Here is a 21989-nt window from a genome sequence, read left to right on the forward strand (position 1 = left end):
CCCTCTTCCATCTCTTTGAGAATTCCTGAGAATCAAGTGTAAGAAATAGAGAAACTGGTGCTGCATTTCTTTTGAAAAGCCTGCCAGAATCCCCTGATGCCACATTTTTCCTGGAAAGCCTGCTAAACTGATCCTCAACGTTGCCTGAAAAGAGCTGCTCTCGAACGATCTCAGTGACAGTGCATATTTGGGACACCAGACCAAAAAGGGATAACTGTCATCTTTCCATATCTTCTCTTTTTTTCTTCAAGAATTAGCAAGTATTTGGCCAAAGTATTCTTTTTTGCCTTTTTTTTGTAACAGACCTCTGCAGAGAGAATTTCCTTATCTTTTTCAGTGTGCTTCTGTGTGGGAAATTTAAAAAGGGAACCTTCATATTTCAATCTGTGGGTTAATGCTTTTCTTCGTTACTGGTTATGTCTTGTTTATAATAAACTTATAATTTTGTTGTTTATTATGTCATGATCCTGTTTTTTGTTCCTCCAGGAAATATGTAGTGTATCTTTAAGACAGCAAAGGAGCTATACTGCTTTAAGAACCAGCAAGCTTCAAGAGCTAGAGAAAGTGCATTTTGGCTGCCGTTAGATACAAACATATGGAGAGGAAACGAACCAGCTTCAAAGAATGCATCCTGGTTACCCGGCAACAGCCATTCAGGGATCAAGGACCGGATATACAACTGGCTTTTTAGTTGAAAACAGACTGTTCTAGCTGGAGAAACAGACAGCTGCGTGTTAGCACCTGAAAGGAGAGATCTCTGATAATTTAAACTGAAGGAAGAGAATTTAAACTGTGACTATATTTTTAAGCTTCAAAATTTCTAATGCCAGATTGATTCTATTGAAAGTGGTTGTGAGTTGTTGATCTACTATGGTCATCGCTGGAGAAGGAAAGCATCACTTACTGCTGGAATTAGACTACGGACTGTTCTACTGTTGAAGAACCTTTTTTTCCCCATTGGACGGCTGTGGGGACTTCAAGCAACACTGGACTGTAAATTTGCAAGGACACTAATGTTTTTCTATTTTAAATGTTGTTTATGTCTTAGTAGTGTTTAAGAATTTAGTTTTTCTAATTAAACAGTTAATTTATTGATTTAAAGACTCCTGGTTTGGTTAGCCTCATTCGGGGGTTAATAGATGTACAATTTAGCTGGGTCTTTCCTTAACTTGGAAAGTTTAAAATGATATGTTAGGCGATCTGTGGAGGGACAGGATTGAATGAACAGTGTGTTTCTCCCACCGCGATCAGAATCGTATATTTTAAATAGGGGCTTTGACTGGAGCGGTCGGTCGTAACGATTAAAGAAACCTGGTTGGTGTATTTCATTCTGGGATAGAATAGCGTATATGATTGACTGCATCAGTATCTGGGTAAACATTTAAAAAAAATATATGTTGCGACCTGTGGAGAAGTGGAACTAGAAAGGACAGTGCACTCCTCCTGCCTTGGTCATAACATATAATTGGGGGATACCCCAACACTGACGATGTGTGTGGAGTAATAATAACTGAAAAGAGGAAAAGGAAAAAACAGGTTTCTTGTGCACTATGGTTTACACTACCGGAATGTCTTTGTCAGTTGCTAGGACCTTTCTGGGGAAGGAGGATTTATCGCTGAGTGATTTGAGAAACTTAACCTAAAGGCTAAAGGATTTGGCAGAACTGTTGGTGTTAGAGTTAAAACAAGGGCTAAGAAAGCAAACATAATTGCAGTAATAGCACACCATTTGAAATTGGAAGAAGAAAAAGGCAAACCAGATGGTAGTGCAGTTGAATTGGCTAACATTTAGTTACAGATGAAGCAGCTTGAGCTTGAACAAGAAAAAGAGATGAAAAAACTTGAACTACAATTTCAAACAGAAAGAGAAAGAGAAGGAAGGGAAATCAAATTTTAAAAGATGGAGCTAAGACAAAGGGGTGGTCTTGACTCCAGCAAAAGTTCTGGTGAGGAAAGATCTGACTCCAGCCCAGGACCCAGTGGAGAGCTGTTTAAATTTGTACAGGCCCTCCCTACATTTGAGGAAAGGGACGTAGAGGCATTTTTCACATTTTCTTCTTCAGTGTAGAGGGAGCTTTACTCTGTATCTAACCCTGTTTTTTTTTTAAAGCTGGCCTTTATACTCCATGCCCCTTTTATTTTTCATGTCTTTTGAAAGGATAGCCAGACAGATGAAGTGGCCAACGGAAAGCCGGACACTGCTTATGCAAAGCAGGTTAATTGTCAGAGCTCATGAAGTTTATGCCATGCTGTCTGAGGAGGTTTCTGCAGATTATGAAGTGGCAAAAAAGGCTATTCTCACTGCTTATGAGTTGGTCCCTGATGCTTACCAGAAGAAATTTCGGAAGCTCTGGAGACAGCCTGGACAGACTTGTATAGAATTTGAGAGGGTAAAGCAAATTAATTTTGATCATTGGATGTGGGCGCTAAAGGTAGAGGCCACATAAGAGAACCTTAAGAAACTAATTCTCCTGGAAGAATTAAAAAATTCACTTCCTCCATTAGTAAGAACCCATGTAGAGAACCAGAAAGTTTCAACAGCCAGACAGGCAGCGGAAATCGATGATTACAAGCTTGTTTACAAGCCCAAACTCTTTGTCCGTCACCCCCACAAACCTGAGAAGGATAAAAAGTGGGAGGGTGAAAGGAGAAAGAAAGGCAAGTAGCCAGGGACAAGAAGGGACAACTGGGAATGCCCCGGGATCTCCACTTCAGGCCAGATAGGAAGATGCTGAAGGTGGAAGTGAGGTACGTGAGCCTAAGTGTTACCATTGTCACAATGTAGGTAGGACACAAAGGTAGGACACCTTCATGCTGAAATTTGTGGGGTAAACCCATGGGACTTACTGGGTACACAAGGCCAATGTAGAGAAAGGGGCCCTGACCAAGAGTACGATAGATCAGGCTGTAGCTCTGAGTGCAGCAGTAAGGCCAAATTCAAAAAACACTATGAGTGCGGGGGACGTGATCAGTATACCTGAGAGTTACAGGGAATTCTTGTCAAAAGGAAAAGTAACTCATTATCCCTCAAGTGAGGCAGGTAAACCCATAGTTATAGTTAGGGATACAGAAGCCCCCCAAACTCTTTTGCAGGAAAAAGGCATAACCTTTCCACCAGAGAGCATATTGAATGTCAGGGCTTTGGTGAATGGTATCGGCAGGGAGTATATATACCTGTACCTTTGTATCGGGTGCACCTAGAGTGTGACCTAATGTCTGGAACAGTAACTGTAGGTGTTGTCCATGGTTTGGAGTAGACGGAGTTGACCTACTCCTGGGGAATGATTGGGCCGGAGCGAAGGTAGTAGCTTCTCCAGTAGTTACGGAAAGACCAAGTGAAGTTAAAGAAAAAGTTAAAGCATAACAGTGGCAGGAAAAGGTTCCAGGAATTTTTCCTTCATGTGTAGTGACTCGAGCAATGGCTGAATAAGTTCCACTGTCGGAGGTAAAATTGGCACCACAGTCAGATAGTCGAATATCTGAAACTTTCTTTGGGGATTTGGATAATATGAAGGAAATGTTCAATAAAATTTCTCTGATCAAGGCTCAGCAAGTCGAATAAAGTGGCACAATCGGCTCTAATGGAAGCTGAGGCAAAGGGAGTTCCAGAAAGATACTATATTAAAAATGGGATTCTGATGAGGAAGTGGACCTGCCGACGAAGAATGGACGGTTGTCCACCAGATAGTGGTACCGCTCAAGTATCGCCGGGAAATATTAAGGATAGCCCATGAAATTCCTATAGAGGGACATGCGGGGATCCGGAAAATCCAATCACATTTTTACTGGCGAGGTCTTTCCAAGATCATGGTGCAGTTTTGTAAAATGTGCCATACATGCCAGATTGTGGGAAAACCACAACCTGCCATAAAACCGGCAGCTCTAATTCCCATGCCAGTTATTGGGGAACCATTTGGTATAGTGTTAGTAGACTGTGTAGGACCTTTACTGAAAACAAAAGCGGGACACCAATATATACTCACTATCATGGCTATAGCTACTCGGTTCCTAGAGGTCATTCTCAAGAACAATTTCTACTAAGGTAGTAGTAGAGAAGTTAACCCAGTTCGTCACCAGGTATGGATTGCCAATTGAGATTCAGTGAGATCAAGGTTCCAATTTTATGTCTAAAACTTTTCAGCAGGATATGGGTAATTTGGGTATAACGTAGTTAAAATCTTCAGCATACCACCCACAGATACAAGGGACTTTAGAAAGGTACCATCAAACTTCAAAACAATGATCAGGGCATACTGTCATGAATATCCCCATGATTGGGACAAAGGACTAGAATTTCTTTTGTTTTCCACTAGGACTTCACATAGGGGCGGCACAGTGGTGCAGTGGTTAGCACTGCAGCCTCACAGCTCCAGCGACCCAGGTTCGGTTCTGGGTACTGCCTGTGCAGAGTTTGCAAGTTCTCCCTGTGACCGCGTGGGTTTCTGCCGGGTGCTCCAGTTTCCTCCCACTGCCAAAGACTTGCAGGTTGACAAGTAAATTGTCCATTGTAAATTGTCCCTAGTGTAGGTAGGTGGTAGGGAATGTGGGATTAATGTAGGAGGGGATGTGGTAGGGAATATGGGATTAATGTAGGATTAGTATAAATGGGTGGTTGATGGTTGGCACAGACTCAGTGGGCCAAAGGGCCTGTTTCAGTGTTGTATCTCTCTATGAGTCTACTGGTTTTAGTCCTTTTGAATTTGTTTATGGACGTGAGATAAAAGGTCCTCTAAAACTAATTAAAGTTTTTTAGAACAGAGAGACAAATCTTCTGTGCTAGATTATGTATCCATGTTCCAGGAATGGCTCGGAAAGCCTGAAGAGTGGCTCAGGAACACCTTAAAGCTTCCCAAACAACCACTAAGAAATGGGCAGACAAGCATGCCAAGACCCGAACATTTTAACTAGGGGATGAGGTGTTAGTATTTCTGCCTTTACAGGGTGAAATGTTGAAAGCATGGTTCAGTGGTCCATATAAAGTGGTCAAGAGAAGTGGTAAAGTAAACTATTTGACTGACACCCCAGATCGCCGGAAAAAGAATCGGCTGTGTCATATCAATATGTTGAAAAAATATAATCGCCGGGAAGAGGATAAGCAAGCACAGGTATGTCAGGTAGTAGGGGCAGTGAAGGATGAAAGGGATAGTAAGCATGAGACAGGAGACCTAGACAACTCTCAAATTGAACCTCCAACTATCCAGTTAGCTAATGCTGAATTGCTCGGAAGATTGGACATATGCTTTCATATTTAGATGTAGAACAACGAGAAGACCTAACAGGACTACTCACAGCATTTAAAAGAGTCTGTAGGGATGAGCCACGATTTACAACCTGAACCACACATGATGGAGATGTAGGGGAATCCTTTTCTATTAAACAGCATCCTTATCGCTTAAATCCAGAGAAACAGGCCCAAGTAAAAGCAGAAATCCAATGCATGCTGGAAACTGAACCCAGTCAAAGCAGCTGGAGTTCCCCAGTCATGTTAATACCTAAACCTGACTGTTCAACTAGATTCTACAGAAAGGTTAATGTAGAAACAAAGACAGACTCCTACCCAATTCCTCACTCGGAAGACTGTATCGACAGAGTGGGCAGTGCCACGTTTCTTACAAAAATAGATTTGTTACAGGGATACTGGCAAGCTCCTTTACCACCCCGATTTAAAGAAATATGGGCCTTTATCACACCAGACGGTCATTTCCAAAGCTGAGTGATGCCATTCAGGCTACAAAACGCTCCAACATCTTTTCAGAGACAAATGAACCAAGTGGCAGCCAGTATTCCTAACTGTGTAGTTTACCTTGATGATGTGCTGTTATACAGTGATACTTGTAGGACCACTTGAAACAACTGGAAGCTCTGTTTAGAAAATTACAATCGGCTGATTTAGTGATAAAGCTTGCCAAAAGTGAATTTGCAAAAGTAAGGGTAACCTACCTCGGGCATATAATAGGGCAAGGTGAAATGTTGCCCAGAACAGCAAATGTACAAGCATTGATGGAGTTCCCCACCCTAGGACTAAGCGAGAAATCATGAGGTTCTTGGGGCTGTGTGGTTTCTACTGCAAGTTTGTACCAAATTTGAGTACTATAGCTGCTCCACTGACAAATTTGCTACAAAAAAGAAAACCAAGGTAGTGTGGTCAAGGGAGTTCCAAGCATCTTTTGAGAGGCTGAAAACCATTTTAATTAATGAACCAGTGTTGGCAGTTCCAAATTTCACTAAGCCCCTTAAGGTAGCAATTGATGATAGTGACCTGGGGGTCGGTGCAGTCCTGTTACAAGACAATTAATCTGGCATAGAAAGGTCAGTGGGATACTTTTCCAAAAAGCTAAATCAACACCAAAAAAGATATTCAACAGTGGAAAAAGAAATCCTGAGTTTATTACTAGCTGTTAAGAATTTAGAAGTTTATGTCCACCAAGACTACAGAGAAACACTGGTATATACTGATCATAATCCCCTAGCCTTTGTGGAAAAATTTAAAAACCAGAATGCCAGACTATTCCGATGAAGTTTATTATTGCAACCTTATCACTTAAAAATGATCCACATTGTGGGAAAAGATAATGTAATTGTGGATGCTTTGTCAAGAATCTAACATTGCTTTGAGTTATCTTAGTGCAAAGATGATACAAAACAGACTGTATTAACTACAGGTAAAGAGTGAATGAGAATGAGTGTATAAATGTATTTTAATATTTTTCGTCTTCTGCTTTTTTCACTCTTCGTAATGAAACGCATTTAAAAATGGCATTTCATTCCTCTTCTATATTTTTTGTTAATTATATGTTTTTGAGGACTTATATTTAAATTGTGGAGATGGATTCATTAGAATGCTGAAGATTTCATAAGAGCTGGACTTTGCTTTGTTGTTGACAGTTCATTGAAAAGACACTGAAATGTTGTTTAAAAACAGCCTAGTTGGAAGTTATGTGCTGCAAGCAATTAACAACAGAAACCTTGGTGACCTGGGGAAGATGTTTACAGAGAAGTCACAGGTCAAAATTTATAGGGGTCAGGAGGTTTGACTCTTGAGATATTATTTTTGGTTTTGCTTTGGACAGTGTGTTAGGGTGTGAACTGTTTTTAAGACAGTTGGACAAAACCAGCCAAGAGAGAAGCCACCATCAGCCTCTTCCATCTCTTTGAGAATTCTTGAAAATCAAGTATAAGAAATAAAGAAACCGATGATGAATTTCTCTTGAAAAGCCTGCCAGAAACCCCTGATGCCACATTTCTCCTGGAAAGCCTGCCAAACTGATCCTCAAAGTCACCTGAAAAGAACTGTTCTCAAAAAATCCCAGTGACAGCCGCCTATGCATATTTGGGACACCAGACAAAAAGGGACAACTGACATCTTTCCATATCTTTTCTTTTTTCTTCAAGAAGTAGCAAGTATTTGGCCTAAGTATTCTTTTTTGCCTTTTTTTGGTAACAGACCTATGCAGAGGGAATTTCTGTATTTTTTCAGTGCGTGTGTGAGTTTATGTGTGGGATATTTAAAATGGGAACTTTCATATTTCAATCTGTGTGTTAATGCTTTGCTTCATTACTGGTTAAGTCTAGTTTTGCAATAAACTGACAATGTTGCTGTTTATTAAAGAAAACTGGTTGGTGTATTTTATTCTGGGATAAAGAATAGAGTGTATGATTGGTAACTGGGTAAATATTTTAAAAAATATATGTTGTGATCTGTGGAGAAGTGGAACTAGAAAAGACTGTGCACTCCTCCTGCCTCGGTCATAACAATGGTCAAAAAGGTTCAGTGTAAAGTCCAAATTCATTTCTTTTTAAATTACAAGTTACTTTAATCTTACCAAAACATCAAACTAAAACTATGTTTAAATCTATAAAAGCATTTTGCAAAAAGAATAATACATACAATTAGGACCAAAAGGATGTTTAGCAGTTGGCAATGATATCAACAAAGCACCCAAAAATTACCATGTGATTGAGATGGGTTGTTTTTAAGGTTTTTGTGAAAGTGGGAGTTTACTGAGTAATTATATCATTGGTGTAAGCATCTTGAAATAATGAATTACTTTTCCAAATAGAAGCTCTAATATGACCACCTTTCTCACCATCGTATAACAATGCATTGGCACTATTTTTAAAAGTATGTTTTCAATAACCCACAAATCTAATGTTCCCAACTTTTAAAAAAATCAACTTACAAGTTTATTATCAGTTTTAATATGACAATTTTTTCTATCTTGTAAAATTATTCATCTTGATTTCACAACTTTGCTGTGCTCTATGGCATCAAGTTGAGTTGAACCAGAATTTCCCCAGCTCACTACTGGAAAAACATAACCAATTCCTTTCAGCCTTCATCATCAACTTTGCACCTTATCACTAATTCATTCTTCCCCAACCACCCCACAAATCAGCTGCTTGCTTCGGCTGAACCTGTCTTGATGGACGATGAACTGAGTTTCAAACCCCACTTCTGGTTCAGCAGCAAAAGCAATTTTTTCCTCCTCTACAATATTAACTCTTACACCATTAACTTACTGACTGCTATTAAAGCCTTCAAACTTCGAGATAATTTTGACTTTGGATGATACTGTAGATCAGGCGATATTGGATCTGCTACCCAAATCAGGGGAGATGTACAACAAGTGGCTGATCTGATATTGTCCGTTTTACATCTCCCAAATTCAGAACTACAATCCTCCAGTCTAATCCCCTCCTTGCCAGTGTCCCAAGCCCTGTCCTATAAAAACTGCAACTCATCCAGAACTCCACAATTCACATCTTATCCCACCTTAAGTTCAGCTCACTCATCTGCTCTGTGCTTGCCACCCTCAAATGGCTCCCCATTTCTCAGCATATTTATTTTAGCATTCTTATCCTGGTATAAAATTTCCTCTGTTGCCTTGTTCCATCTTAACGTACGCAACTCCCAAAACTTGAGTTTTCCCACAGCACTCTGCATATTCTATACCCTCTCTAAAACATGGCACATCAGGTGTGCCTTTGAACACCTTCCAAATACTCCTCCAACTGCCTGCTTAACATGCAGTCTCTCTTCATAAAGTACCTTTGGACCTTTCACAACAATAATGGTGCTAGATCAATGCTGATGTATTGTTCCAAACAACAAATTAAGATCTCTCAGTGGTGTCACCATGACTAAAAAATGCACAAATGCTTTTACAGTTCACCAGTGTTATCCATGTTCCCTCGTAAGGACGTAGGAAATAAGAGCAGGAGTCGGCTATTCGGCCCTTTGAGCATGTTCCGTCATTTAATAAGATCATGGCTAATCTCAATCTGGCCCTAACTCCACTTTCCTGCTTGCCCCCCATAACCCTTGACTCCTTTGTAGATCAAAAATCTGTCTAACTTGAGTTGTATAACATGTCTGCAGCAATAACCATCTCCTGTAATTCAATGTATTGATTTAAAAAAATTATGAATGCTCGAACTTGGAAATATGAACAGAATATGCTATAACATACCAAATCAGCCAACATTGGAAAGGTTATACGGTGTGGAACCTTCAAATGAATTCATCTAAAAAATATTACAAATTTTAACTCACCTTTTACTGTTAAGGAAGCTGTGGTTTGCTGATCCCCAGAAACACAGGTATATTCTCCTGAATCCTCTGTCTTCAGGTCATGTATGCATAACGTATGTACAGAACCTTCCTGTTTGATTTCATACTTTTCACTTTGAGAGATTGTTGTTAATCCTTTCTTCCATATAACTGGAACATTGGATTGTGAGAGTTCACACTGCAAAACTGCCATTTCAACCTCATTCACTTCCATGTTTCGAAGCAGTTGAGTGAAAGTTGCTGGAATAGCTGAAAAATAAAAATAATAAGAAATCAGAAGTCTTTTCTAAACTTTTCCTTTGTAATTGACTATGCTACAGTGTGACGGAGTCCACGGTTTGCAAGACCAGTGGAAGAATACATACAAGATGTTGTCCGAACAGAATGTTCTGTTAGATACATTGGGCAGGATTTTACCAAGCCCACAACGTTGGGTTCCGTGGCGGGAGGATGGGGGGGAGGTGGCGGAAGACTGCTGAGGCAGAGGCCTGCCAAGGAGGCCAATGCTGGGAGGGCCTGGCTCAATCCTCCCATTGGCGATGAGACTCTGTGGCGACACCCCCGCCACTAGGCAACAGGAACTGAATCTAAATATTTAAATTAATAGGATGAATAAATTTTAATAAACTTACTTTTAATCTTCCAGGCCCGCCGCGATCCTCAGTGCGGTGGCCAGCACTCCCGTGCCTTCAATTCCCCATCTGGGGAATGCTGGCGTGACACTGGTGGGGAGGGGGGGAGGAGTTAAGATTTTCAGTGTGGGGGGCAGGGTCAATTAAACATTATGGATGTAGAGGATGGTGGGAAAAGGTGAACTTTAAAACTTTGTGCAGTCTGTGGTGGGGAGGGAGGGGGGGGGGGGAAGGTCACATTTAAAAGCGAAGTGTTTTTGAGGGGAAAAAGGGAAAATAATTAATGTAATTGTTATCTGGGGGTGGGAAAGGGGCGTTAGAAATGTATTTGATAAATTTTTGGGGGTGTTTCTTTAAAAATGTAAATATGCCGACAGGCTGGCTGTCCTTTTAAAATGGCGCCAGCGCACAGGCAGCTAATGTCATTGCTGGTGTCAGATAGCCCACCCCCTGCATGTGATTGGGGGGGGGGGGGTGCTGCCCCAGCTAGTCAAATGAGCCGCCGCGCGAAAGATCGCAGCGGCTCTTTGGCATGCACGCCACCATTTGTTGAGATCGCCGCTGGGAGCAATGGCGGGCTCTTAAAATCCAGCCCACTGACTCTGGTTCCAAATTTTTTTTTGGAGAAAATCCCTAACTAAAAGTGAAACTAAAAACTTCAGGGTTCTGGGGAGGCAGAACTGGCTGGAACCAGATAAAACAGACTCAGAGCCATCCAAGCTCAGATCACAAGATTGCAGTGTTAAGGCAAGCTGAAAAGAGTGGAAGCTGAATCCAGGAGCTGGCCACAGGCAAATACAATTCACTTAATTTATAAACTGGAATGGTAAACTAGTCTCAGAAATGGTGCCCTGAAACTTTCATCAATTGCTGTAAAAATCTATCAGGTTCACTAATGTCCTGTAGGGAAGGAAATCTACTGTCCTTACCTTGTCTGGTCTACATGTGACTCCAGATCCACAGCAATGTAGTTGACTCTTAAATGCCCTCTGAAATGGCCTAGCAAACCACTCAGTTGTCAACAGCAATTAATTAGGAATGGGCAACAAATGCTGGCCTTGCCAACAATGCCCACATCCCATGAAAGAAAAAAAACAAGTGACTATAGTTGTTTCGGTTATTTAATACTGGTGGATTCAAGCCATCAAGGCTGTCATGAACAGAGCTGAAAAGGTTCTGGAATAGTCCGCCATTTTTGGTGAAGACCGTACCAGTGGAGTTTGGTTTGAAAGCGAACTGCTGTCGGATGAGAATTGATGGCTGCATCTTGAAAGAAGTTGGAGATCTACCTGAACAAGTTCAGAGCTTTGAAGAACTCTGAGGCTGTAATTGGTGCCATATATGCTGAGTGCCCAGTAAATCTGTGAGACCTACCTTTGTTGTATCTAATAGTTAATGTGTCGTCTATAATTTATATATTGACTGTGATTTGTCTGTTAATTTATGTTGACTTTGTTAAAGTAAAAGTTATAAAAGTGAAATCTTGTCTGTTTGATTTTTCTATTTAGAGTCATTCAGTAAATTCAGTTTTATTGGTTGTTGATTTACATGAAGATCACAACAATAACATGAATTAAATGTCAGTCAGCATTAAAGTTCTCAATAAAATTTGGCATTTGTACTTAGTTCAGAAGTGTGATTAATTGTCTTGAAATGGCAAATAGAAAAACAAAATGGTGATCAAAAAAATAAGCAATGTATGCCAAGAGTGCTATGAGTTAATGAAACCTAAAATGAACTGTTGATTTAAAGTATAAAACAACACCTGTTGGGTTTGCGAATTATCCGATATTAAGATGCTTTCTCAAAAATCTCACCCAAAAATCTGAAAAATACACCTTCCATTTTCTTTGAAATCTAGTCGTTTCCTTTAATAATTAACGATTACCTTTGACGTTAAGCTGTGCTGAAGATATGTACTTTCCAACTTTGAACATCACAGCACCAGCGTCATCCTGTGACACTTTCCTCAACATCATGGTGTGAACATTGCCATTCTTCACTGAAATTTCATTCATTTCATTATTCTGCAGTTCAATTCCTCCCAGAACCCACTGAACACCTCGTGCGTTCTCATGGGAGACTTTGCATTCAAACAAAGCATGCCCACCTTCGACTACTTCCACATTTTTCAAACCATCAACAATTGTTACTTCTGGCTCTGAAATAAAACATACAAAATGCTAGAAAATGAGAGACTCATGCCCCAAAATTCAGGGGTTAAGGGAGAACAAATTCTAAAAAAGAGAGGATGAAATTTGGAATGAAACCAGATTGTGGGCTGGATTTTAAGAGCCCGCTGCTGATCATGTGGAGCGGTGGGCTGTATGTCCCCTGCAATGGCATCAGTTGCCTGTGTGCAGGCACTGGTGCCATTTTTAAAGGGCAGCCAGCCTTGCTGGAATATTTAAATGTTTAAAGAAATATCCCACCAAAATTAAATGAATAAATTTCTTATGCCGCTTTCCCACCCCCCCCAATAACAATTACAATAACTAATTGCCCATTCCCCCCCACCCCCGAGAAACACTTATATTTAAATGTGACCTCCCCCCACCAGACTGCGCAAAGTTTGAACTTCAACCCTTCCCACCATCCCTTACACCCATTATGTGTATTTGACCCTGTTCCCTCCCAAAAAACGGAAAATCTCCTCCCCCCTCCCCACCACTGTCACGCCGCCTTACCCCGGATGGGGAATGGAAGGGCAGGAGTGCCGGTCGCTATGTCCAAGATCGCGGCGGGCACTCAAGATTGCAGGTGAGTGTATTGTAATTTATTCATTCACTTGATTAACATATTTTAAGTAGTTTCCTGTCACCCAGTGGTGGTGGGGGGGGTGGGGTGGTGGGGACTGCCACGGAGCCTCGCCATCGCTGGGAGAATCGGGCCCGGCCATGCCAGCGCCGAGGTCCGTGGCGGGCCTCATCTTGAGCCATCTTCAGGCCCCCCTCTGCCACGGATCACAACATCGGGGGCTTGTTAAAATCCAGCCCCATAAGGCTGCCAAAATACATGCGTGGGCTTCATGCAGTTTCCAGACTTGGATCGTGGCTAATACTCTGAAGAAAAATTGCACTTTTAAAAAACTTTTTAAATGCAGCCTCCTCAAAAACTAAGCCACTTCCGTCATGGTCCTGTAGTTTTTTTTCAGAATATGCGGTTTGCCTTTAAGGCTTGCAAGGGATCAGTATTGCTTTAAGAACCAGCAAGCCTCAGGAGTTATAGGAAGGTGCGTTTTTGTTGGCTTAGAAACAGCCATTTGGAGACTGTGATTCAAAGGATGTATTCTCGTTACCATAGATACAGCCACTGGGAGTGAGTCTCATGCGATACATTTGTTGCAATTCAATTTTGAACTGGCTTTTTAGTTGAAGACAGTTTGTTCTAATACAGGCACAGAGGACACAGCTGTGATGACAGCACGTGGAAAAAGAGCTCTCAACCATTTAAACTGAAGGAAGAGGATTTTAATCTGTTTAATTATTATCTCTCAAAATTCTAAAACATCAAGCCAAAACAGAGATCTCCGGTAATTTAAACTGAAGAAAGGGAAGTTAGACTGTGACAACCTTTTATCCCTCAAAAACTCTAAAGTTAGAGTGATTCTATCTGAAGTGTTTGCAAGTCGTTAATTGTTGAAATTCACTAGAGAAGGAAAGCATCACCTACTACTACTGGAGTTGGACCACATTCTGTGAAGACTTCCAGCAACATTGGAATGTAAATTTGCAAGGACTCTAATTTTTTCCATTTTAAATGTTGTTCATATCTTCATAGTGTTTAAGAATTTAGTTCTTCTAATTAAAGAGATAACGTGTTGATTTAAAGACATCTGGTTTGGTTAGCCTGATTCAGGGTACAATTTGGCTGGGTCTTTCTTTAATTTGGAAAGTTTTAAATGATATGTTAGGCGATCTGTGGAGCGACGGGATTGAATTATCTGTGTGTTTCTCCCACCACAATCAGAATCGTATATTTTGATTGGGGAATTTGACTGGAGCGGTCGGTCGTAACACTTCAAAGTTCTTTCTGTGGACCAGTAGCCCTCTCAGAATTAGCAAGTTGCTCCACAATTTGAACATGTGGGTTCTCCAAATGTGTTCTGAGTGATGTCGGCACCCATTAATGGTATTAAAATAAGGAACCTTCCCCTAGGGTGCCTTATAGCACTTACACCAGGATGCACCACGTTTCAGCCCTTTGATCTATTTGCAACCTCGAAAATGACCAACAGAGTGTGGTAGGGTTTTTTCTGTTGTGTTATTACTGCATGTTGGCTTTAACTCCATCCTACAAATATAAAGGACTTATTTCCATATTTCAAAATACACATGTAAAATTGCCCAAAACATCATTGCCAATAATTTCTTTGAGGATTCCTCGGTGGTAGCCATAATTGTCTATCTGAGGTTTCCACCAATCTTCCTCTGAAGTTACAGCAAATGATAGGGAAATTTCTGGTGCGTGTGTCCTTCTGGTTTATCCCTGGACATAGCACAGACCAGCTTCTGTTAAAGTAAGGTAATTTTAATTTTGCAAATGTAATCATATTTACTTAATGTTTCTTACCTGGAATAGCGAAAATAACAATGGCCTGTCCTTTCTGCATGACAGCTAAGAGGCTCAATTTTCGTTTCGGGGTTGGGAAACAGGAGCTGGGACTGTTTCCGGGTCCCGTGCAGGAGGAAACAGTCACTGGTTTGAGTTTTGACTGGGGCACCCCCTGAATTGGCATGGAGACAAATTCACTATCCAATTAAGGCTGGTGGCTGGGTACTTGAAGCTGGAGGGCTTATCAGAGGCCTTTTAGCTTAAGAGGAACACCTGGCTGCAGGAAAAGGTAAGTAACTGAGAGGATGCTTCAACAAGGTGTCCTCTCAGCCTTTTTAAAAAAAATATAATGAAGAAATACAAAAAGTGGGGTGGGGGGTGAGTGGAGAAGCCTCTCTACATGGCAGCCTTTGGCTGCACCCCCACCCAAGCAGGCAAGGACGGCGTGTAGGCCTGGAGTACCGGCCCCCTGGTCTGCCGCTGGCTTCCCACCACTAAGCAGTTATATTGCCCCCTGGTGTGTTGTGGTACTGGAGGCTGTCTGGCAAATCCCAAACAGCCTCCATTGCTTATCCTTAACAAGGTTCTTAACGAGCCTAATTGCCTGCCCACCTCTTGCGGGCAGGCAGCCAATTGCTGGGCCTTGAATCCGCTTCGTCCAAAATGGCTGATGCCAAAATGGTGTCAGGAAACCGGCACACCAGCCAGCCTTGTAATTGTCGGGCCCTGTCCACCTCCGTTCTTGAACTTGGCGGGGCTCAAAAATTCAGGCCAAGGAAAAAGTAGTACGTTTCTGACCTGTGGCGAATAAGAAAGCTGTAGCTTTTTGTTTACCTGTGACAGTTAAGGAGGCAGTGGTCTGTTGATCGCCAGAATCGCACGTATATTCTCCAGCATCTTCTACCTTTAGATTGTGAATTAACAACTCAGCAGTGGAGCCTTTCTGTTTCATTTCATACTTGTCATTTGGTTGAAGAGCCATAGATCCCTTTTTCCATTCTACTGAGGCATCAGATTTAGTAAGCTCACAGTATAGTACGGCAGTGTGGCCTTCTTCCACTTCCACATTCTGAAGCCATCGTTTGAAAAGTGCAGGCAAGGCTGAAAAATAGTATCAATATTATGGCAATACTAAAGCAGAAAGTAATGTTTATTGGTCAGAGTTGAGTACTTTAGAACAGAATTGTACATATTTTTCCTTGGAGAAGTCTGAAAGGTGATTTGATAGAGGTATTCAAACTCATGAAAGGTCTGGACTGAGTAGATAGGGAGAAACTGTTCCCACTCATGAAAGGAAGACAACCGAAAGGGCACAGATTAAAAGTAATTGGTAAGAGAAGCAAAAGCAACATGAGGAAAAACTTTTTCACACAGCGAATGGTTAAGGTCCAGAATGCGCTGCCTGAGAGTGTGGCGGAGGCAGGTTCAATTGAAGCATTCAAAAGGGAATTAGACTGTTATATGAAAAGGAAGAATGTGCAAGGTTACGGGGAGAAGGCGGTGGACTAGAACTCAGTGAATTGCTCTTTCAGAGAACCGGTGTGAACCCAATGAATCGAATGGCCTTCTTCTGCACGGTAACAATTCTGAGATCTCTGGAAAGCTACATATTTTAAATATGGTACAGACTGTGCACATTAACTAGTTTTCCTTTGTTCCCATCTTATTTTGCTTTACACAGAGCAACCTGAGGGAAGATATTAATGCTGAGTTACTCATCAATGGGGTCACAATTGATATCATCAATTTGGATAGTAGGTTAGTGTGCTGTGACAGTGGTCTACCCAACGGCAGGTCCTCTGCTCTTTCACTTCACACAGAAGAGATGAGCATGACTAGGAAAGAGGGTGGCTTCCTGATGCCTTCCTCAGACTACAATGAGAATTGAACCCACGCTATTGCTGTTGTTCTGAACTACATGCTAGCCATCTAGCCAACCAGACCCCCAGCAGGTTGGTGCAAAGCAGTCCAAATTAATAACCTCAGCAGAGGATCAATATATAATTTCATTTACAAAAAATTAATAAATTTTCCCAAACTTTGGTTGTGTTATGCCAATTTTTTCAGCGCTACAGATGCCGATTTGGTTCCAAAATAACATCTGCAGCAGGGGCACATGCTTCTGGGAAGGGCATTAGTGTGGGCAGGGGAACATGCAGCTGAAGTATTCAGGATAGACAGATCGTGACATCAATTATTGATTTAACACCAGCAGTACCATTTTGGAGCTCCAGCTGACACCCTCTCTTAGCCCTACTCAGCTGAGTATGGGTTCAGGATCACCCCACCAGTGCTATTTAAAGGGATCAGCAACTACTTTCAGGATTTCTGCTGGCTGTAGCTGAGTTTGTAGAAGTTATTTTTAGTCATCCCTAATTGCCCTTGCTGAGTGGCTTGCTAGGCTATTTCAGAGGGCAGTAAAGAGTCAACCATTGCTGTGGGTCTGGAGTCACACGAGGTCAGAATAGGTATAAACAGCAGATTTCCTCCCCTGATTGGCCTTAGTAAACCAGATGGGGTTTTACATGATCGTATTGAATGGCGGAACAGGCTTGATAGGCCATATGGTCTATTTCTGCTCCTATTTCTTGTGGCAGAGATTTGTTTTATTTTGCTGGGGTCAAGCAGGCAGGCCCCAACGATCGCAGGGGTAATCCCTTCTGTGGTGGTATTAGGGCCGCATGGGTGGCTCCCTACTTGGGCCATGGAGTCTGGCTCCGATGGCCCATCACCCTCTTCCACCCCACCCCCCCAAAGCAGTGTCCTGATGCAGTTCCCCCGCATTTTACTGGCTAAGCTGTCTCCCGGGCCATCACCCTGGGGCAGGTAAAATCCCGACCACCCTTTCTTGCTGAGGTTGAGGTAGGAGAATTGTACCTTGAATGCCCTGGCGGGTATAGTCGCCCCGCTGAGAACCTTTCTCCCTTTCCGCCTCCTTCTTCCAACAGCTTGTAAAATCCCATCTGGTTCACTAATGTCCTTTAGGGAAGGAAATCTGCCATCCTTACCAGGTCTGGCCCACATGCAAGTCCAGACCCACAGTATACCCTCTGAAATGGCTGAGCAAGCAACTCAGTTCAAGGGCAATTAGAGATGGACAATAATTGCCGGCTTAGCCAGTGACGCCCACATCCCACAAATTAATTTTTTAAAAAGCCCACTGAATTACTAGTGCAGTATGCTACCGCCGCTGTATTGCTATTTAAAATTGCTAAAATCTACATGTAGTAGTGGGCCAGGTGTTGAAGGTCTTGGTCCCAATGTCAAGGGTTCTGCACAAAGCACCTGGTCCCAGACATGGAGGCTAGAATTTTACAGTGGCCAGAGGGGTGCTGTCCACCAACCGAAAAGTCGGGCCTTGAGATCCAGACAGGATTTTACGGTCCCCATGCCCTTAACTGTTCTTTGGTGGGATTTCCACATAATTGAGGCAGGAAGTCCCGCCTAATGGAGCTGCCGGCAATCAGGGGGCTGGAATCTCTTAGTCCCAGCAGCGCCACCAGGAACAGTGGCCACTGCTGGGACTGCAACCTGACTGAAGATGTCGGGGGACCCCGGAGAACAGGTAAGTTTTTGGCCAGCATCCTGCTCTTTGGGGGTGGCGTAAAATTCCAGCGGCAATTTCTATACTTTGTGCCATGAAAGGGAGAATGAGCAGAGGTGACACACAGCAGGACACACTGCTGGAAGAAGGAGGAGGAGGAAAGGGAGAAAGGTTCTCAGCAGGAGACTGTACCCGCCAGGGCATTCGTACCTCAACCTCAGCAAGAAAGAGTGGTCGGGATTTTATCTGCCCCAGGGCGACAGGCCGGGAGACAGCTTGGCCAGTAAAATGCCGGGGAGCTGCATCAGGACACTGCTTTGGGGGGTGGAGTGGAAGAGGGTGATGTCCATCAAAGCCAGACTCCATGGCTCAAGTAAGGAGCTACTCATGCGGCCCTAATACCACCACAGAAGGGGTTTCACCTCTGATCGTTGGGGCCTGCCTGCTTGGCCCCAGCAAAATAAAACAAATTTCTGCCACAAGAAATAGGAGGAGTAGTATACCATATGGCCTATTGAGCCTGCTCTGCCATTCAATACGACCATGGATGATCTTAGGCTTCAACTCTACTTTCCTGCCCGCTCCCCATATCCATTGATTCCCTGTGAGACCAAAAATCTATCTAACCCAGCCTTAAATGTATTCAACGATGGAGCATCCACAACCCTCTGAGGTAGAGAACTCCAAAGATTCACAACCCTTTGAGCGTAGTAATTTCTCCTCATTTCAGTCCTGATTGATCGGCCCCTTATCCTGAGGATGTGCCCCTGTGTTCAAGATTCCCCGACCAGCAGAAACAATCTCTCAGCTTCTATCCTATCAAGACCTTTCAGAATCGTGTATGTCTCAATTAGATTGCCTCTCATTCTTCTAAATTCCACAGAATATAGGCCCATTTTACTCAGCCTCTCATCAAAGCACAACACCCTCAACCCAGGAACCAATTTAGTAAACCTTCACTGCACCACCTCCAGTGCAAGTATATCCTTTCTTAAATGTGGAGACCAAAACTGCACACAGTATTACAGGTGTGGTCTCACCAAATTTTGGTACAATTTTAGTAAGACTTCTTTATTCCTGTACTCCAAGCCCTTTGCAATAAAGGCCAACATGCCATTTGTCCTCCTAATAGCCTGTTGCGCCTGCAAGTTAACTTTGTGTGTTCCTTGTACGAGTACACCCAAGTCTCTCGGAACATCAACACTTACCAGTTTCACATCTTTTAAAAAATATTCTGCTTTTCAATTTTTACAACCAAAGTGAACAATTTCACACTTCCCTACATTATACTCCATTTGCCAGCTTGTTGCCCATGCACTTAACCTGTCTATATCTCTTTGCAGCCTCTCTGTGTCCTCCCTGCAGCTTACCTTTCCACCGAGCTTTGCATCATCAGCAAACTTAGATACATTACTCTCTGTCTCTTCGTCCAAGTCATTGATATAGAGTGTAAACAGCTGAGGCCCCAGAACTGATCCTTGTGGCACCCTACTATTCGCTGCCTGACAACTTGAACATGCCCCATTTATGCCCACTCTCTGCTTCCTGTCTGTTAACCAATCCTCTATCCATGCTAATATATTACCCCAAAACCATGAGCTGTGGAGGGACAGAACCTTACTGACCGGGGGCTGCCCAGTTTGAGGCGGGCGGTAGCTGTCCATTGAGATGCGATGACCTCTCCCACCGACAAAGGCAACCCGTGGCGCCCAATCTCTACGCCAATTGAGCTAGACATATAACCCGTAACTGCTGCCTTCCGTGTTGATTTGGTCGCTGTGAGGTGACTATGGAGTGACCTCTCCATGGCACATGCCTGGGCGTATGTATGGAGGTTGTGAGTTGCCCAAGCGTCAAAACCCACCTCTCGGCCTTCCTGGTGGGGTCCGAAGGAGTGCAGAGCAGTATGGCTGCAGGAACTGCCGGAAACATGCCAAAGGTGACACATGACCGCCTTCGGGGTTCCGCTCCGGATTTTCTGTTAGGGTTTACTCCCTTAGCCTTGGTCTCTCCCGAGATGCCCACAAGGCAGTGGGGGTGTTGGGGCCCCTACACAGGGGTAGGTGGATGCCGGTGGGAGGAGGTGGGGGGGAAGGGGGTGCGGTGGGGGAGGGGGTGCGAGGAGGAGGAGTGCGGTGGGAAGGGGTGGAGGGAAGGGGGTGTGGGGGGAGCTGGGCTGCAGGGGGTAGGGGAGAGGGGTGCAGGGGAAGGGGGTGCGAGGGGAAGATGGTGCGAGGGGGGAGCTGGGAAGGGGGTGCAAGGGGGTGGGGGGGAAGGGGATGCGAGGGGGGTGGGGGGAAGGGGATGCGAGGGGGGTGGGGGGAAGGTGATGCAAGGGGGATGGGGGGAAGGGGGTGCGAGGGGAGTGGGGGGAAGGGGGTGCGAGGGAGGTGAGCTGGGAACGGGAGGTGGGGGGGAGGGGATGCAGGTAATAAAACATTGCATCAGCTCCCACCATTGCCCCTTTTACAATGGTGTACTACTACTGGGATCGGTATCGGGATCCGGGGGCCGAGCCGGAGTTGTGGGGAAAGTTTGTGTGGAAACAGCGCAGAGTCGCCGAGTGAGCGGGAGCCGCTGCCGGTACCATGTGGCCGCTCTTCCTCCCGATCGCCGCCGTGGACGGGCTCCCCAAACACAGCCAAGTAGCCATCCTGTCCAGTTGGCCAAGCTTGGCCACCACTGGCAGGGTCTTCATCAGCATTCCTTTCCCGGATTGCCAGATGTTCACCCTCTCTCTGCTGTGAATTACTCTCCCAGCCTTACGCGACCACCGCCCTGGACGCTGCCATCTTTTACCTGCTTCAATGGGTGCTAGGAGCTCAGGGTCATTGCCCGACAAGTGGACCACTGACCACCTCCAGGCGCTTACCCATTGTCTCTCGAGACAAGGAGGCCAAAGAACACCATGAGCCCTTATCTTGCCTGTTAATTTTTATATGGCACCTTATCGCATGCCTTTTGGAACCCTACTAGTTACATCTTCAAAAAACTCTAATAAATTTGTCAAACATGATTTCCCTTTAGTAAAACAAGGCTGACTTGTTCTAATCATACTATGCTTTTCTAAATGCATTAAGACATTTTTTAATAATAGTTTCCAGCATCTTCCCAAAGACTGATGTTGGGCTAATTGGCCTGTAGTTCCCTATTTTCCCTCTACCTGCTTTCTTGAAAAGCAGTGTAACATTTACCAACTTCCAATCTGATAGGACCATTCCTGCATCTAAAGAATTCTGGAAAATCATAGCCAGCGCATCCACTATCTCTGCAGCTATCTCTTTTCGAATCCTAGGGTGTAGGCATCTGGTCCCGGGGACTTGTCAGATTTTATTCCCTCAAGTTTCTCCAATATTTTTTCTCAACTGATATCAATTTCCTTAATTTGCTCACTCTTTTTAGCCCCTAAGTTACTGCCTATTTCTGGTATGAAACTTATGTCTTCCACTGTGACGACAGACACAAATATTTGTTCAATGCGTCTGCCATGTCCTCATTCGCCATGATGATTTCTCCTGTCTCTGCCTCTAAGGGACCAACGCCTACTTTAGCTACTCCCTTCCTTTTTATGTACTTGTAAAAGCTCTTACAATCTGTTTTTATATTGCTGACTAGTTGACTCTCATATTCTATTTTTCCCTTTCTATCAACTTTTTGGTGACCCTTTCCCGGCTTCTAAAATACTCCC

The 21989-nt window shown here is 43.4% G+C and overlaps 1 protein-coding gene across 1 annotated transcript in view; it reads right to left on the reverse strand.

The window, feature by feature from the left end:
• The window catches only part of obscnb (obscurin, cytoskeletal calmodulin and titin-interacting RhoGEF b), an 868128-nt gene that overhangs the window by 396394 nt on the left and 449745 nt on the right, over positions 1–21989 (reverse strand). Inside the window, exons 86-88 of the mRNA XM_068053434.1 lie at positions 15592–15858; positions 12092–12364; positions 9554–9820 (exon numbers count right to left, since the gene is read on the reverse strand). Coding sequence (XP_067909535.1) covers positions 9554–9820; positions 12092–12364; positions 15592–15858 — 807 coding nt within the window. The remainder of the gene's footprint in view (positions 1–9553; positions 9821–12091; positions 12365–15591; positions 15859–21989) is intronic.

This window comes from Heterodontus francisci, chromosome 2 (assembly GCF_036365525.1).
Source record: "Heterodontus francisci isolate sHetFra1 chromosome 2, sHetFra1.hap1, whole genome shotgun sequence".
NCBI lineage: Eukaryota > Metazoa > Chordata > Chondrichthyes > Heterodontiformes > Heterodontidae > Heterodontus > Heterodontus francisci.